Genomic DNA, 19,444 nt, shown 5'->3' with positions numbered 1-19,444 from the left:
CTTGAATACCTCCAAGTGGCTTCCTCAGTGACAGATGTTCAATTAGTGCTACACTCCTGACACCTGGCGGTGAAGGTGCGTCACTACACTCTCAACTGACCTGCACCGATAACTTCACTTGATTATAGATGGATTAATTGATACATTATTTTTGTTTTGTGGCCATATATCACTTTACGTTAACAAACCTGTGCTAAACTAATGAGTGTGACATCGTTTGTTTTTTCGACACAAACGTTAACAGTGTTACTTTCCCTTTAAGAAGTCTAACTAATGCTCAGCGCCCAATCGCGGCGCGTAAACTGAACTTTGTTGTTGTCAGCAGCTACCAGCTAACTGTAAAGTAGCATTAGCCGACCGGCTAGCTAGCTGAAGGCACTATCGTTATTCTCATTCGTCGTACTGAAGAAGGAGGACTGCCATCATATTTCGGTTGCGACGATAAAGAAAAAGTCACCCTCTAGCCGGGTGTTTGTCTAGAACATCAGGAAAGATGACTTCTGTATTGGTAAGTCTATCTGCCACTTGTTACTTGGAGACCACAGGGCTGAAGTACGTTTCGTACTGGGAGTCTCAGTAACCACTCCACTGCCACTAGTTTGTCATTTTCTGCTAATTTTATCAACCAAACCAATCAAAGCACGACCTGTAACAGTGTTACTCTTGTTCTATGTGGCTTGAAACCAGCGTTTTATCAAGTTATGGCTTCTGTTTTGTGTGGGTAAGTTAATATTATAACTGTTAAGGATAGCCTAGAGGTTACTCAACTCCCTTTGAGGCCAGTGAGCAAACACCTGTCACAGATATAAGCATAATGTGATGTTAAAAATCTTTGCATGCCTTTTTTTTTCATATGGTGTCAAAGCGAATAACAACTTTTCTGTGACATTGATCTTGCAATGTTTGTGTTAACACACCGGTATGTGTAATGGCCATAGTTTGTGAAGGATGCAAGTGAAATGACGAAAAATTAACTACATTGTATCACTGCAGCAAATATTTCTCGTTTGCTGATTGGGTGTCATCATGTGTACGACATAACCTTCTCCAAGGATTTTATAGCAATCCTGTTTAATAAGAGCAAACATCCATAAAATCGATCTGAGCAATATTTGAGAAGTATGGTGTGGGCTGGAGTGAAATGAGTATTTCATCAATGATACCTGGCGTATAATCAACAACGTCAATCCCGACCGACTAACCTACTCTGCTTTGCAGCAGATTTCTTCATTGGTTTGCTCTAGAAATGACACCAACGTGAAACCAACTTCCTTGAGATACTTTTAAAATTTTATTTACATAATGTAGAATATAAAAAGACACAAAAGCGACTTAGAAAAAGTACAAAGCGTTGAATTAAAACAAGAAAGACATCTGCTTGCACAACACACAATCCATCACAACTTTCCCCTTTATATCAGCATTAACTCTCGACGCCATGTTTGTCAAAATGTCTCATAATAACGCCCAGCTCCAGCTCCACGGTGCCCATGGCTTCGGTTTGCAGTCTGTATCTGTCCGCCCCGCTATATATGAGGTCCGGGCTGCGGAGCTGTGGTCCTCCGCCGACGAACATTTGCGTAAACTGCTCCTGCCAGGAGCCCAGCGGCCTCCAAGTCACACAGCTTATCCGGTGATGTCCGGGGCTTGACGGGACGTGGCAGTATCCGTAACCGTACAACTGGCAGCGCCCGAAAGAGTCCTGGTGCCACACTTGGAGATGAAGCTTGGGCCAGCCTTGGAGGCCCTTGGTCGCGTAGTGCAGATCGATGGGGTGACTCCAGTACGCCATGTCTCCGATCTGGGGTATGTCCACCTGGGTCTGACCCTCCTTCAGCCCGGACAGGAGCCGCCATGCTCCTCCCGTATGGACTCCCCATTTACAAAATAGGCTGTTCTGCGGGAAACCACTTGCCCCGACGATCTGCCCGATAATATGCAGCTCTGCCATGTCACAAATGCCCTCTTATCCAAATACATGCGGCACCGGGAGTCCTCTACCTCCGAGGTTAACGGCTGCTTTAGCTGCTAGCTGTGATTAGCGCCTCAGCTCTCGTCTCCTTGGTAACAGCCTGCCGTTCTCTGCCTGTTGTGGTATGCCCTGCGATTCGCCTGTCAGGCGGTACTTCCTGTCAGACTGCCTGTACATCCCGCATTTTAAGTGGGTTATTAAAAACGAAAGTCCATCATGCACTGTATAAAGGTTTAACAATTGCTCGAAAAAGATTAAATTTGATTAGTGGAGATCATTGATCATGGCTCATATTAAGCATTAGTGCCTCACAGACAAAATTCAGGGTCGTACACTTTTTTCTCAGTGTTTTGTTTCCTATTTGTTTCACATCCTTAATAAGAATCAACCCGTGGAGTGGACACAAAATACGACATAGTGTTAATTCCTCTTAATCAAACATAGAAAATGATTGGACAATATCACTGCTCAACTCAAAATGTGTGTTAATTTGTCTGTGTCCTAGGAGTTTATCTAGGGGCTTTGGAGCCCAGAACAAGTTAACGGGGAAACAGCGCCACGATGCTTCCAACTTTAACCAGAACTTGTTGTAGACAAGGGCATATTTACAATAGCATTTTGTTTATCTTAAGTAAATGAATTATGAAATAACAGTACATTAACAAAAGTTCATATTACTTTTCTGTGCTAGAATTTTCTATCTGTTTCCCCTCACTTCAAAATATCAGATAAATTGTAGAATATGATAAAACATGGTTGTAGTTTTGAAACCAAGATTTTCTTGGCTTAAATACTGTATGTTACCTCTGCCAAAGTCTCACTGTCTCTTTGTCCATGCAGTCTGATCCAACCCTTGAGAGACATTTCAAGGGTCACAGGGACACTGTGACAAGTGTGGACTTCAGCTGCAACATGAAACAGCTTGGTAACTATTACTACTTTCTTCTCTGTCTTTGTGTTTGTCTGACTGTCACAACTGTGTCGCTTGTGGTTGATTTTATCTTTGTGTGTTTTTATTCAATCCCTTGTTCTTCCTCCTCCTCCTCCATCAGCCACAGGCTCCATGGACTCCTGTGTGATGATCTGGAATATGAAACCTCAGATGCGAGCGTATCGCTTTGATGGACACAAAGATGCTGTCACCTCTGTTCACTTTTCTCCCTCTGGCCACCTGGTGGCCTCCGCTTCTAGAGACAAGACTGTACGCCTTTGGGTGCCCAGCATGTAAGTTACCTGTTATCTGTTACAAAGCCCCCACATAGGTCAATGGTGCTGTCTTATAAAAGCAACAAAAGTAAACAGTTTTGCTGAATTCAGTTTATCTGGTGCTCCTGCCAATACGGAGGAAGGTACAGATTGCAGAACACCCACTGGTTTTGATTGTTCTCTTAAACTTTAATTTTTATCTTGGTGTTTGCATTTGTGTCCAGGAAAGCTGAGTCAACAGTTTTTAGAGCTCACACAGCTACTGTGCGCAGCGTAAACTTCTCTGGTGATGGACAAACTCTGGTCACAGCCTCTGATGACAAAACCATCAAAATGTGGATGGTCCACAGGCAAAAGTTCCTGTTTTCTTTCAACCAACACACCAACTGGGTCCGCTGTGCTAAGTATGAGTCACACACACACACACACACACACATAGACATTTCACACGTTAGATATTAATTGCTACAGGGGATATTTGGGCTTATTCTGTTGTTCTTTTGCTTTATTGCATCACATTTCCATATACTCTATACATGTATAAATTGCTTTGCATACTGGCATACATGCCAATTTACAAAACTGTACAGTAGTTGCAGACTTAGGTTATGGACAGTTTTCCATTGGAAATTTTGATTTACAAAAATGTATTTCTTTGCAGGTTTTCCCCAGATGATCGTTTGATTGTGTCATCCAGTGATGATAAGACCATAAAGCTGTGGGACAAGAACAGCAGGGACTGTATTCATTCGTTCTGTGAACATGCTGGGTGAGTGTGTGGGAGAAAGAAAGCAACCAAAGAGATGCACTCGTCTTCTATTTTTGTAAAACTATAGGATTTACCGGTATAGCATTATGTCCTTATGTTCTGTCAGTAAAGTACTTTTTGGTTTAGTGGCATGAGGTTTAGTGAGCAATATAATAATTTTAAACTGTACTGTATGTCATGGTTGGGTTTTTTTTAAAAATATATAATTGCAGTCAGACTAAAAAGGTGACCGGCCTCATAATCATGTTGTGTTCTCTTTCAAAATCTACTGATAAAGGCACTGTACACCTACAGAATGAGCTGTTCTTGTTTTAGTTGAATTGTATAAAAACATTTTGTGTTTTAAGATTTTTTATAGTAAACATTCACTTAAGCACTGTAAAAACACTGATAAGACTACATGCCTCACCGGACTAAATTTCTTTCTCCTTTCTCTGAAGATATGCAAACCATGTGGATTTCCATCCCAGTGGAACTTGCATTGCTGCTGCCAGCACTGACAACTCTGTGAAGGTGTGGGACATCAGATCCCATAAGATGCTACAACACTATCAAGGTAAGGTCATCTCAGAAATTGTGTTAAGGTTACAGTGCTCACAATGAATTAATCTGCGACATAAATTAGCATTCAATCAACGCCTACCTGTGGCTTTAATGCAAATGTATTATCTGCTTTAATGAAAGAGGACCGCAGGGACCTTGAAGACACACATTTGCTACATTTTTATTTTTATTTAGCCAATCCCAAATATATTTGTTTTGGATGTATGCCGCTTTTCCTGGGCTTCAAAGAGGGCTAATAGAAGAAGGGCTGCCATCCGCTCTCACCAGCTTTAGAAAGCCTCACCTTAAACGTAGTAGAAAATACAGCTGAGGTTTACAACAAATAACTGAGACAACACCAAGATAACATTAAGATTTAAAGCTTGTGATTAAAGTGCAAATAAAGATTCATGATTTCTTGCATATTCAATAAAGCAAATGTTGATGCCTTTTTGTTAGTCTGGTACTCAGTCTGATTGTCCTAATCAGCTCTCTTAAATGGATTTAAGCTGTGAGATCTAATAATGGATAATCACATCTGTCTGAGCAGACTGAGCATGAAGATAAAAGCATTTCCTCTCTTCTCCTCTGCTCTGCTCTCCCCACCTCTCCACAGTGCTGCACTTCACATGCTCTACTTAAATACCTGTTTTACCAACCTAAAGTGTTAAATTGTAGTTAAAATGCAGAAATCTTACTGATAAGAGCTCTGCATTTGCAGATAAATGTTAGATAATTTAAGAAATAAACCTTGCGATAGGTACATCTAAATAATGTTTCTTTAATGGTTATGTATAGTCAGTAGTCAGTATGGTACAGGATGGCTAATCTTTTAGCTGTTATTTCACATGGTTTTGTGTTATGGGCATGTTTCTCCTGCTCTGTATCCTTGCATGAACCTTAGTCGGATGAGAATGTGTCATTGCATCTTGTAGCCAGCAGAGGGACCATGTTGCTTGTTGAATGTCTGCTGCTGTCCTCATTTGTCTCCATCAAGAACCCATTCACCACATGTTCATATAATTTCAGGTCTGGGGAAGTTTCGATTGCTTGCTATAGGTTGCTATACTTGACGTCATTAAATATATGCTAACGTAAACCTGACGATAAATCACACAGTAACCGGGGAAGGGTGATTTGCAGCAGTGGGACCAGGGTATCCATACCAGCAGCAAGCATCAGTCCTGCTGAACTGCTCTTGAGCAAGATGCTGTCCAACAATGTATACTGTTGCAGATTAACTGATAATGAAAAAGCCCTTGCAGCCCTGGTAATAATCATTGTTATTATCATTGCTGTGATCCCCTATGTTGAATTATTTCATGGTTATTTACAGAGTTCAAGTTTTTTTTTTTTACCATGTGTGTGTGTTTGTTTTCCAGTCCACAGTGGTGTGGTGAACAGCTTGTCTTTCCACATGGCCGGTAATTTCCTCATCACTGCGTCCAGCGACTCCACTGTGAAGATACTGGACCTTGTAGAGGGCAAACTACTGTATACACTGCATGGACACCAGGTAGACACACACACACACATGGACACTAATGCACACACACACCAATACCGTTTAAATGTCCTGCAGGCTTAACTGCGCAGTTTACCCGCTCATGATCACAGTAGGTCATGTCTGCAGTCTGCTCTGTTGTTCTAGAGTGTGTGTGTGTGTGGACAGTAATGTGTGAGTGTGTTTGACATCTCCTTTGTGCATGTTTGATTCTCTGAAGTGTGTATGTGTGTGAGTGTGTGCATATGATGCCTTTTTTTTGTATGTGGTGTATTTTAGTACTTGCCAGGCGAGCGGGCAGCCCACTCATGATGACTCATCTCAGGGTTGTTGGAAGGAAACAGAAGTGTGTTTCTGCCTCCGTTCCTCTGGATCCTCTCCTCCTCTTCTTCTCTTTATCCTCCTCTCTGTTTCCGTCCCGTCCTTTTTCTCTGACTTTAACACGCCTCTCTCCGTGGCCTCATGTGTTCTCGGTGGTGTTGTAGTGTTGCCACCATCGCTGCCCTGCTTTTCTTTTCCATTTCCCCCCCTCTCTATTTCTCCTACATCTGATGCACTCACATTTTGGCCGGCTGGACTATAGTTGGCCGGACGGCTCGCTGACTGTATCGGTTTGCTTGAACAGCTGATGAACTGGCTTGCTGGCTAGTTGTGGAAATCAGCGGCTTGCCAGTACCACATGTGGTCCGTCTGTTTATCAATCCCTCTGTACACGTTGCCCGTCTCTCATTCTTGCCTTTTTTGTCGGTGTAACCTGTGCTGCTCCCCGTCCATGTGCCAAGACTCTCCTCTTTGTCAAGGACAAAAACAAAAACCCTCTTTTTTTCACCCTTCTCTCTTCACACCTTCAAATTTGTCATCTCCTGCACTGTCTCCGTTTTCTGTTGTTGTTCTTTTTGGCTCCATGATGATTCTGCCAATCTGTTGGTGCTGGGAGCTCATAGGGTGTTAATTGTCTCTCCAATCGCATAGCTAGAGATGGGAGAGACCCCAATCTGTTATTTTTATGTATGTTTATGTGTCTCCTTGTACGTTTTGCTGTGTTTGTGTGTTGGCCTGTGTGCATGAAGTGTATATGAAAACACTCAGGGTTTCAGAGGTGTGTTTTGCTGTCAGATCTGACAAATGTGTAGTGAGGCTCAGGAAGACCTTACCTGGCTCAGGTTAAAATGTCTCTGTTTCTCTAACAGTTGACTTTCACAGTGTATTCTAGCAAGTCTTCAACTTCACTATAGCTTTTAAAGACCTCATGAATTAGATGAGATGCTAGTGATGTTCCAAATTTTAAAGGGATAATTCAACATTTTGGCAAATTGGCCCATTGCCATAATCCCTATAGTTTTAGGAGTAGGTCCGTTACCTTTAATTGTCAGTGCAAGCTATTTTTAGAACGGTGGAGCAGAGCTTTGAGCTGCTCAGAGCTACGCTACGGAGGCTAATGGGATTTCTTGGTTTCCCTCATCAAACTCATCAAATACACAACCCAACAACTCCAAAACGCTCTTGTGCACAAGTTGTGACCTGCACATTCATCATGCTATAAGATAATAACAGAATGTTACGAGACGGAGTCGTTGTAAATTCATGAAAAAACGCTGATGCGTGTTCCCGTCAGGGGCAGTTTTTCGGCAATCAGTCTCTGCATTTGCATCGAAACTATCCCTTTAATCTACCCCTGCTTGAAAGTGGTTGAATGGTGGGACATGTTTTCATGTGAGAAGTTAGAAATGAAAAACGAGGCACAACAATAAAACATACCAAGTGTCATTAAGAAGCTTGTACAGCTGTGTTTTCATTCACATATGTATACATGGTGCATGGTGACAGGATACAAAGTCCTACCAGTGGTTTTATGCCATTTCAATCATTAGCGTCTGGTGGTTGTGGTAACATACTAATAAATACACTGCAGTGTACCGATAATGGCAAAGCAGAAACAGATTCATAGCAAGTGAGACCAATTTGTGAACAATTTGAACCATGGAAATTGTCATTTGCTGCACATCTTTTTTTAATAAGGAAGATGCATACAATACTTTGTGGTGTGAAACAAAGTAAACTCTGCAGGGCGTATTTTTGGCTCATAGCACGAAAGTGCATGTAAGTGTTTCTCTGTTTCTCCGAGCAGGCCAGGATAAACATGACACCAAAGGCCTGTGCTATGAAACAAGTTTAACATACACAGGATTCACAAGAACACAAATCAATATAAACATTTCCCCTTTGTATGATGATGAACAAAGTGTAGTGTATAAAATGTCAAATAATAATAATAATAAAAAACACCCATTCCAACTTTACATAGCCTGAGATGACATCTGAAAATATATTAGACTTCTGGTCAAAAAATGTAAATATTTTTTATTTAGATAATATTAATAATATACATTTTTAAGATAATTAATTCACACTATTGTTATTCGGTTTGGCCATTTTATTTCTTTAAACTTATTATTATCAAAATTTTCAATCAATTTATCAGTGAATTTACAGATTGTTTCAGCTCTAATACATTTACCTCATTTATTCCAAATACCAAGTCTAGTACCTTTACAGTATAGCACTATAGAATATAGAGTACTGGCTAATACCTAACACTGGCACTACAAATGTGTTGCTGGTGCTCAAGTGCTTTATACTTGTGGAAATCCACCCAGTCAAACAAACTACACTTTAAGTGTGTCAATGGTGAATATAAAGTATTTCTAACCACTGTTAAGGAAGCAGCGGTGTAGTCATAAGTTTATTGGAGTGAACTACGTCTGGTTTCTGCAATCCATGTTCATTTATCAGTACATAAAATGTGCCATTTAGTGTCAGTCGTGTGTGTGTGTGTGGCGAGTGCCAGCCTGGCAGCAGGCATTAGTCAGAGTAGAGACAGAACATGCTGTCTGTCAGGCCGTCGCGTTGCCATAGTGACACTGTCTGCTTCTCTCAGGTGCTTCTGGGAAACCATTCCTCACCCAAACCAGGCTGTCTGGGTGCCAGCCACAGGACACAGCTCCTTTTTTTCCCTTCCCAGCAGCGTCCCTGTCCGCCTCTTTTTCCCCTTCCTTTGTTTGCTCTCTCCTTCATCTCCTCTTTTGAACACAGTCAGAGAGCTCAGGCAGTAACCGTTGACCCCGTTCTGTGTTGGGAGGTAGAGGAAAGAACAAACCAAGAGAGAGAGAGCGTGATTTCTGTGTTTTTTTTTTTTAAAAGCTGGATCCTGTCTGCACTGCAGGTTCAAGCACGCACACACTCAGCCACATGCACACGGCGTGCCAAGCTCCTCACATCCCCCAGGTGATCCTTTTTGGCTCCGACCATGTGTGACCTCACCTCACCTGAATCTCCGCTTTCCGTTATTGATTGCTCTCCCACAGTCCCGCACACCCACTCACCCTCCTCCTCCACACACCCACACAAACATCCAAGAGCTTCTGTTCTGAGCAAATTCCACTTCCCAGATGGTTTAAAATAGAGTCGTCCTGATAATGCAAGTCTGTGCACGGATTTGTTGTAATTAATTAATTAACTTTACAGTGTCACACCTGGATGAAATTCCAGTTTGCCGTACTTCAGTTCTTCCTCTCTGCTCTGAAGCAGCGCTCATGCAGCCACTGCAGCTGCTGCTCTGTGTTCTGTGTGTAGTTGAATCCTGGAGTGCTTTACTTTCTTGTATGTTTTGCGTGAACACCTACACTTTGCACTAGTGCCTTTGTAAGTGTAAGTTGCTTGGCAGAGGAAGACTTCTTAATTATTCATACCTAAAGTTACTATGTGTATGATGTGAAAATGAATGAATCCTTTCATAGATAGCACCACTTTTGCAGGGATTGTTTCATTTTTTTTTTTTTACATTAGTTACTCATTGTTATTATTTTTTTTATTCTGGTCTTGTAAAAACAAGTACAATAGACAAAGTAAAAAACAAAACACAACAAAGCAATACAATGCATCTGTAACTCAACTCACCAGTCATTTGACTTATTGTTGTAGTACATTACATCTGGCTGGGCTTGTTGTGTTTCTGTTCATTCCGATTTGCTGACAACACTGCGTAAGTCAACTGTCCGTAATGATACTAATTTTGCTTTTTATTATTGAACCTGGGCAAACAGTTTACAGTTAAGCAGTGTAGGATGATTGTGTTAGTCAGACAGATAATACACAACTGGGATGTGATTTAACTCTTCCATCACCTTCATCTCTGTTGTCCCTCCCTCCCTCCAGGGTCCAGTGACCTCCGTGGCCTTCTCTAGGACAGGAGAGTATTTTGCGTCTGGAGGCTCTGATGAACAGGTGATGACCACAAATGATCCTAAAACACTCAACCACATATAACCAAATGACTGAAATGAATTAAACAAGAAAGCAAAACTATTGATGTACTGTACTACATTTTATTATTTTTTTAATATGCGTGTTGGTCATTTTACTTTGGTGTGGTATTTTAGAATAAATAACAATTTATATTCGCCCCACAGGTGATGGTGTGGAAGAGCAACTTTGATGGCAGTGAGTGTGGTGACACTGTCAGGCTACAACATAAAACGGCACCACCATCCAGCTCCATGGTTCACCTCCCCTCTAACTTGAATCCATCTGTGCTCCGCAGACAGGTACGTTCAGACAAACAGTCAGCTGACAACAAATACATTTTGATCCACCTTTTAATGTATATGTATTAGATGTTTTAATGTACTTTTTGATTTTCACCCTAGACACTGACACACATAGATTATAGCCTTATGCCTAACACATAAAAGCACACATTCCTATTGCTCTTAGGTAATTCATATTATCATGTGCACAATTTATACTTTACCTTGACATACATGCAATATACACATTCATGGCACACTCTTACATATACTATATGTATCAACTGTGTTCAAGTTTTGACTCTCTACCATGGTAAAATGATTTTTCTTTGGCCGCGACCTTTGTAGAACAGCTCACTCAAATTTCATTAGATTGTTATTTATTTTTGGCATTGTACTTCACTGGATACTTGACAGTTGAGACCCCACACCTCTCTGACACTGGATAGGTGCAACTGACAGTTCAACATTTACACCACTACACTTAGTGACTGGCCAGTTGCACAAAGGTGAAAAAGGGGCTGTTTTAATTGAATTTCTATTTCTATTTTTGTTTTTAGACAATATTTTGTCATTCTGCCGCTTAGACTCAAAACTGCTGAAAAAGGACAGTCATACCTTTATCTACACACATACATGTATCTACATATATTCATACAAATGTGTATATGCAGAATATGCTTACCATATGTATGCAAATGCTTATATTAGCTAAAAAGGCTAATTTAAAGCAGTATCCACACATTTGCATACCTCTGCCGAGTGGCTCAAAAATAAACATGAAGAGACACATACACATGAAAAGATGCCCCTCAGTATTTCATGCTGCCAGGGTGGCTGGCTTATTTCCTCCATGCATATCCTTCCTTTGAAGTCTGCAGTGTAGCCCTAAGCTACATTCATATCTTACATGCAGGCCAGGGCAAGAAATACTTTATTCCCACATCTACACTTTGATATAGAAGAAGTTTTTTCCCACCATCTGACCATGTGAAATAGACCCCAAATTACTCTAAAGTAAATATATAAATATATCTTATCAAATTGCAAGTGGATTTTAAAAAAAAGTATAAAAGATCATGACTAATTTTTGGAATTGAAAACAAACATGCTGCGATGACGTATGACTGAGTTGTTATGTGAAAATTATTATGTATATTTTGTTTTGCTAACTTAACTGCGATTTCCAAAAGGACTCTGTTATGTTTATTTATTTTTGTCCTATACAATCCTGTTCAAGTGTCTTTATTTTAGGGCATTTGTAACTTAATAACACTTTAACGTTATTATTCCTAATTTCATTGCAGTACATATAATAACACTGCACTGTCCTTAATCATAATGTTTTTATCCAATTTGACAACTAAGGGGTTTGGATAATATTAAGAGTCAATAAATGCCAAAGTCAGTTAGACTGTAAAAATATTCAGATGGAAATCAAGCCTTCCAGACTTCAAAGCCCATTTTGTTGCAGCATCTCTTCCATTTTCATGACAGTAATTTAATAATACATCATTCTCTGTTTTTCAGTCAGAGTCTTTAGTTGCACTGATGCCACCACACCCCTTCTGACTGCTGTGTAAATATATCCAAAGGGAAAAAGTAGTTAATTTACTGTCAAAAAACTTTTTGTGAATCCTTTTAAAAGTGATAACGTTATAAAATAAGAAAAATGGACTGGCTGCAGTTTCAAAAACATTTTCTTTGTCTGTGACTGAGGGTTGAACACTCCATTAATGTTTACTCAGGTTTTCTTCAAGCTGAGTCCAAAGCCGGAGTGAAGCTGATTCATTAAAGTATGTTTGACAGACTGTTAGAGGTATACTATATCCTCATCTGTCTTAAAACATATGAAACATAACAGAATGGAAGTAGATAGCTCTATCTTTAATAAATTATTAGTAATTGGAGTTTGTGACAATAAGTTGAGCTGTGGCTGAAGTTAATTATTATTTTCATTATCAATCAACATTTTCACTGTGACTGACTCTTGTCGGCCTAAAGACGGAACAAAAATAATCCCTTTACCTTCAATAAGTGTCAAAATAAAAAATACTACTTCATTGTGGAAAGACATCAAAAGTGCAGGAGCAAAGTGTGACATTCCTACTCAGAGCAGGCTGTGTAGAGTGAGTGGGTGAGTGGGTGATTGATTTTATGTCTGTATGTATGTGTGTATTAAACCAAATGTTAATCTTCAAACAATCATATGAAGTTGTGAGGACTGACCAAAATGTCCTCACAACAAGAATCCTAAAATCTGGGGGAGGCAGAGTGTCACAGCCTCACCAGGCGACCTCATCATGGAACAGCTTGGATTTCAATCCCTTTGACTGATACAGTGTTACTTAGATCAACAAGGGCATGCCAAAGGTCCACACACAGACACACACACAACCGTCCTGTCTCTGCTTACTCCTAATTGATCACTCTGCCACAAGTTTACTTCCACCCATAGCGCCTGTAGTCTCCTTGAGACTTAATGACTCACAAACAACAAATGTGAGGAGCTCTGACATTAAACTGCTACTGAAGCTCAAGGCCTTTAAACTTTAAGGTCAGTTTACATTTTGGACGACTAATGAGTCATCAGCAAATCTTGAGGGCCACAGGGCAGAGAACGATTAGACTTGAAATGAATACAATACAACAGCAAGGAACAAATGTACATTTCTTTTAATATATTTCTCATATCACATTTGTTGTCAGACTCTTTTGCATTTCTGCATACCACTTAGTACCAAGAGATTTTTCACAAAATTACAAAAGATTACAGAAGATTTTCCTGTGGTCTAACTAGCAGTTAAAAAAAGGAACATAGGCCAGATACTGGGAAAACGTATTTTGAAGTGAGGGTTTAAGCAGTATCGCCTATGTAAGACGCCATTATTTCTAACATCTCCTGAAATTGACATGAAAGTGCATGTCTTCTAATGTCCTTTAAACACCTGTTTTCTTAATGCCATCAGTCGACCCTTTGCGGTTCTTTTCTGACTATTTCTTTTTCTCTTGCTGCTGTGATACAGAATTGTAAATTGATTTTGATAGATTTTCCACTTGACAGCCTTTATTACAGACTTGCCTCAAAGGGTGATTATCAAATGGGCAGCTGGCTCATGTGCAAAGTGATGATTAGTGCAATGCATGAAGTGTATTCTCTTTTTTTTGAGAAGTACTGGGTTCTTTTTATTTTTTATATAAATGCAGATGTCTGAAGCCTCAACACAAGTGGAAAACAGAACTTAAGAAAAAAGGAAGAACACAATTTACAGCTAATCTTACTATATTTGATGGATTTGTTGTTATTGTAATATCCAAGGACCATCTAAAACATGACCTTGGATCTCTTTTAACCTCTAAAGATTTAGAGGTGATATGGAAAATGGGATGTGAAATGTAGTATGAGATGTGCTGCCCAGTCTTTCCTGTGGGTTGAGAATTTCTTTTATAATGGTGGATGTGGTGAGTAATCCTGTCTCAAGATATCGCCATAATAATGAAGTTGGATTAAATGAATGCAAAGTAGTTGATTGGTGAACTAGATTCAGAACAATGGATGCATAATGCTGAAAAATAATGAAGGCAAAGGCCACATCTTTAAATAAGTGGCCAAATCCAATGGATCCTTTGGTGTGAAGTTATATTCTGCATCAGTCTGCATTTGGTGGCGCCTTGTAGTGTTTGAGATGTTGCTGCTACAGGTTAGCGTTTTACTCATGTGACTTTTACCATGAAAGCTTCTTAGCCAGTGGCAGGCATCATATCCAAACCTACCACCCAGCACGTCATACAAATTACATGTTTAAAGTGATTGACACATGACTTAATCTCTACTAATACCCAATAAATATTTTGACTGATACTAAAACTATTGTAAATAATGTTCTAATAATACTGTGTTTGTTGAAAGCTGAAGTGTATGTGCACACACACACATGCACAAACTTGCACACACAGACCTCATTAATCTAAAATAGTTCCAATTGACAAGTCTTTCATCATCTTTTATGAATTATTGTCTGCTAGTTATTACAGTTAAAATAATGGTGACAGCTGCACCTGGAAGTGCCAGCTTCCTAGACTCTCCTTTTTCATGTATAATTTATCCATTCATAATTTATTATTAATACCGACCCTTTCATCTCTCATAAACTGCCGCAAGTCTCCCACACGTGTCGCCTGAGAGCAGAGAAGAGAAAAATGTTACCAGCTCGTATAAATGTGTTCATTTTCTTCTCTCTTGGAAAGAGTATTCAAAGGTTTTATGAGTTTATAGGGAAAGGGGGGAAAGAACAGAGGTACCCTAATATAGGAAAAGTGGATCTAATGTGCTGTTATAAATTGACTTATTTTCAGAGAGGCAGAGTAAGTAAACAGGATGTCCTATAGCTGAATGAAACCTTGAAAGGAGTTGTGGAAAGCCACTAACACTCATACAACCAAATACCAGACAGTGTCCCACTTCAGAAAAAGATGCAGAAGAGTGAATATTTCCTCGGTTCATATCAGAAACCTGTTATATTGCTATTACAAGTTGAAAGTTTGTCTTGGGAAGGAAATGCCTTAAAATACTCAATGAAACTATATCTTGTAACAAAACGACACCAACTAAGCACACCAAATTGATAGACACTCTCTAAACTAAAAAGTAAAATAGCTGTTCCTGCAGCAAATTAAGTGAATACATTCATATGAGGAGCCAGGCTTCTAGGTTGGTTTCATCATGAACTATATGCACAGGGTTGAAAAAATCTAAGTATCAAAGTAGGCATTTTGCATTAGTACATAATTGGAAAAAAAAAGACAAATCAATTTTTTTGCCTGGCTCATTCTGATCATAATCATTCCACTTCGGCATTCGGGTCAATTTTTAGCACAACTAGCCGGAGCTTTAGTGAGTCCAGGCTGCGGAGAGGAAGCCTGTGGAAGCTGAACTTCGTCCAGCTGCTCATTTTGTTCTGACAATTCGCAAACACGCAGAAACTAACCATAGCATTAGCAGTAGCAACAAGCCGCGCCGTGCAGCGGTCGGAGATGACAATGACACCAAAGTTATCTGGGTGAGTAAATGATCGTCTTTTATGCTAGAATAAGATCCAGATTGTAAAAAAAAACGGTAATTATCCTTTAATGGAGTGATTTCATATAAGTTGTGCTTTGTGCTCAAAAAGCACTCCTAGGTACTTGGCTAATTTACATCCACACAGGTCGTCACCCAAAGTGTCCTCGATAAAATGGGCCGAGCAAGAACACTTGTGGACATTTAGACTGTGTTTGAGTGGATATTGACTTTGAATGAGAGCAGCCCTCAGGCTGCGACTGATGATGAGATTGTGAAAGCCCTAAGAACAAAAACTTCGGGAAACACTTTGCAACAAATTGATCGTGTTATAAACCTTCTCTTTTTCTTTGTTTTTTTACGCTCAGGAATATTCCTCATTGTCCAGTACGGCTTGCAACAACTACAGCTCCCACTAGATTTCGAGAGCACTATCGTGGCAGAGGCTCATGGGAAATGTTGTACTTTGTGTGCTTGTGAAATAATCAGATCTAATTAAGGATCAATTTTTCAGGAGAATCGACTTTATGAGACATCCAGTATTTTACACCAAGTGTCTTTGGCTATAATTCACTTCATCATGAAGAAAGTGACCAAGGAGACATTAATACAGTGCTTATTCATACAGAGGCAAAGGCCTCCCATGTGTGCTGCCCTCTCAGAATCATATCCACAGGGAATTCATAAGAAGCTAATTTGATGTGCTGATCCTTTAATGTACTTGGATGCGTAGCTCCATGATAATTTGCCAATGATGGGCGCTGTACCAGGAACATGTAGGCCTATTTGTTAAACACAATAAGCCAGCTTTAAAATGAGGTCTCTCCAGCTAAAGATTGAGTGTGTGTGTGGTTCAGTCGGGGCTGTCTCTCTCCGCTCAACAGAACTGAACAAACCTTGATTTCCTGCTGCTTCATTCTGTGAAAACAGATATATTGGCATTTTATGTGTGTATATGTATGTGTGTGCGTGCGTGTGTGTGCCAACCATTGCTGACAGGCAGATCAGCTCTCTCTGATCACATCCACCCTAATCCCTCCATCCACTCCCCCCCTCCTCCCTTCCTGTCTCTAGCTTCACATCTGGGTCTTTCTCCCACTCACGTGTGCAGACAGACGAGCTGCACACTCGCAGCAGGCCTCCCTTCACAGCTCAACACACACATACTACACACACACACACACACACACACCACTGCATCGCTCAGCTTTAGGATGTGGATTTGAGAGTGAGGAGGGGGTTCGGAGGCTGCGGCAGCTACACAAACTTCTATCTGCTTTTCCATGATTTTATTCATTTACAGGGGCCAATAGGCTGCTGTCACTATACTGAACTTTACCAGCGTTCTCCATAATTAAAGATGCAACAGCAGTTGCAGCAATGAGACACTCCACCAAGCATGCATGTATTCAACACGACACAGCATTGTACTGTAGTCTGCAGTGTGTGTGTGTGTGTGTGTGTGTGTGTGTGTGTGTGTGTGTGTGTGTGTGTGTGTGTGTGTGTGTACATCTTTAAGGTGCTGGTATGGAAAGGCAGGTGGTGTTGTTCTGACAGCGGGAGTCGAATGCGTTTGACAGCAGGGGATAGAGAGTGGGCAAGAGAGGGAAAGGCAGGGGGTGTGACAAGGGAGTGTTGAAGACAAGATAGCAATGGAGTTAAAGAGAGCCTAATGGTCTAGTGGAGCGAGAGAGCATCAGCAAGGAACAGGGAGAGGGAGAGTGAAAGGTAGGGGATATGGGAAAGCAGGGTGAGCACGTGAGTGAGCTAGACAACATGAGCACACTGGAGCCAAGAAAGAAGAAAAAAACCAGGTGGGGGGGAGCAGCAGCAGGAGAATAATGAAAAGAGAGAAAATGAAAGCCATTAACGGACACCTGTTCACCTTTGTTACACTTAAGACTCATCATCGTCCAAAGAGCCTGGAATCAGGAGAAATTTGCACAAACTGGGATAAAAATTGCAAAGCAAAGACTGGCAAAGAGAGGGGGAAATGAAAGAAAGAAGTTAGTTAGTTAGTTAAATAGTGAACAAAAATGTAACAAAAAGCAGCCAGAGAGAAGAGGAAAATGAGAATGAATAGTTGAGAGTAGTATGAATTAAAGCTGTACGCTTTCGATGCCAACCGGATGCCCGTTCATGCAGCTGTACGCTTTCTGCAGCCATTCACAACACCACACTAACGAGTAAGCTGCTATATCCTGCGTGCTAAGTGGACGTGACGCTGGTGTAGACCCCACAATGAAAATTTCGAGCAAGTCAAATGTTGATCTTCACTGAACTTTTTTGTTCAATCGCCGTCACATTAAAAGACTCCCTTGATACTGTAGTAGCACAACACGCTCTACTACGGCCAGCTACGCCATCTGTGTAATGTGAAAGACAAGGCGGGTCGGGATGATTGGTATGAATTTAAAGTAAAACACAGACATTACTCTTAAACAGCCAATTAAAAGCCCTGAGCCTGTTAAATAGCCACAGCTGGTGTCAACACACACTGTACTACTACGTACTAGATCCACACCGTTTCCTCCAGTAATGAGTGTAACATTCCCACTAATGCTACAGTAGAGTTTGATAGGTCAAAAGATTTGGAGTAAATATCCAATAGTTACTTTTTATGTCCAACACTGCTATTGCAAATGAATAGATATTATTTTTTTGTGAATGTCACTACACTTGATCTGCATTGCAGTCCACCAGATGCAACAATCACACAGTAGCACTTGTGGAGCACTTCTGAATGGATTTTTAATGTTAACTATTGGAAATGTCAATCAACAAGCTCATTTTGTTTTATTATACATTAGTGGTGTACTCATGACACCATTTTATTAAAATATAGTACATTTATTGATCTGTACAGTTTGTTGAACCAAACTTTCTTATATCAGAAGACAGAAACTAGTTCAATTGAAGCAGTTTATTTAACTTAACTTTTTTACAAACTAACATATCATTAAGATTTCAGGCACAAGAGGAAGATTTTCACACAATGAACCAGTACTGTTCATTGTTCGGTCTCAGTTTCTCCTCACTGGAATCTTGGCACAGGTGCACAATGAAATGCAGCGTTTCAAAAGATCGGAGGTCCATAAATTAGCGGAGTTAGTTTAATAAGACATCAAATTACTTGTACTTTTTCTTGTACCAGTCTTTTAAATGTTACCCGTGCATTTGCCGCTGTTCACTTTGTAAGGGTCGAACAGCAGCACCTCTGAAGCTGGGGGAGGTTCAGGAGAGATTCAGGAAGAATTTAAGCTTGGCAGATGGTCGTTGTTACATGAGATAGAACCTGAACGTGGCCCTTCATCCATCAGTAAATCACCCTGCTGCTGCATTGTGAGTCACAGTGCAGGAAGCTTTTTCTCAGCTCAGATCAGCCAAACATCTTAATATTCTTGATTGTCTTGAAGGTGTCAGTTGTGTTTCAGTGGATTCGTCTTTAATCTGGTTCTAAACTTGATGAAGGAACCAGCTGCTGAAGCACACATACTAACTTTAAGTTTCCCATATTTCTACATGTAACGCTTCATATGCTTGTTTCATTTCTCTTCACTTTCTTATGGGCGACCCACTCTGCGTGTGAAGGTGTGTAGTGTGCGATGAATGGTTTTTGCATGCAGCTTGCAGGGTGTATTGATGGCTCGCTGTGTCAGACTAAGAGTTTAATTTGGGCCTCAGGAAATTTTCCACTGTTGGTTTTTCCACTCCAGGTGATTCATTAGGAGGGTGGTTACTGTGTGCGCTGTGTTTGCCTGAGCATGTGTGCACACTTTAGCGTATCAGGGTTTTCCTTGGCTCC

General features: G+C 40.5%; 2 protein-coding genes across 2 annotated transcripts in view; one reads left to right on the top strand and one right to left on the bottom strand.

The window, feature by feature from the left end:
- The first annotated feature begins 299 nt into the window (after positions 1 to 299).
- The window catches only part of poc1a (POC1 centriolar protein A), a 35,852-nt gene continuing 16,707 nt past the window's right edge, over positions 300 to 19,444 (top strand). Inside the window, exons 1-9 of the mRNA XM_085777561.1 lie at positions 300 to 508; positions 2,813 to 2,897; positions 3,025 to 3,196; positions 3,403 to 3,582; positions 3,840 to 3,947; positions 4,388 to 4,503; positions 5,873 to 6,006; positions 10,210 to 10,278; positions 10,464 to 10,598. Coding sequence (XP_085633687.1) covers positions 494 to 508; positions 2,813 to 2,897; positions 3,025 to 3,196; positions 3,403 to 3,582; positions 3,840 to 3,947; positions 4,388 to 4,503; positions 5,873 to 6,006; positions 10,210 to 10,278; positions 10,464 to 10,598 — 1,014 coding nt within the window. The 5' untranslated portion in view covers positions 300 to 493. The remainder of the gene's footprint in view (positions 509 to 2,812; positions 2,898 to 3,024; positions 3,197 to 3,402; positions 3,583 to 3,839; positions 3,948 to 4,387; positions 4,504 to 5,872; positions 6,007 to 10,209; positions 10,279 to 10,463; positions 10,599 to 19,444) is intronic.
- Positions 1,351 to 2,084, bottom strand: b9d2 (B9 domain containing 2). Its single transcript, XM_085777560.1, has one exon. It carries the CDS (start codon positions 1,949 to 1,951, stop codon positions 1,424 to 1,426), a length of 528 nt encoding a protein of 175 aa, XP_085633686.1. The 5' UTR covers positions 1,952 to 2,084; the 3' UTR covers positions 1,351 to 1,423.

Source organism: Trachurus japonicus, chromosome 5, assembly GCF_045865225.1.
Source record: "Trachurus japonicus isolate A0001 chromosome 5, Traja_1.0".
Taxonomy (NCBI): Eukaryota; Metazoa; Chordata; class Actinopteri; order Carangiformes; family Carangidae; genus Trachurus; species Trachurus japonicus.
Note: the sequence above shows the minus strand (reverse complement) of the source record. Positions and strands in the feature narration are given on the sequence as shown.

What these genes read in the sequence shown, in the direction of transcription:
- b9d2 (XM_085777560.1), bottom strand. Translation starts at nt 1,951, where the DNA reads ATGGCAGAGCTGCATATTATCGGGCAGATCGTCGGGGCAAGTGGTTTC.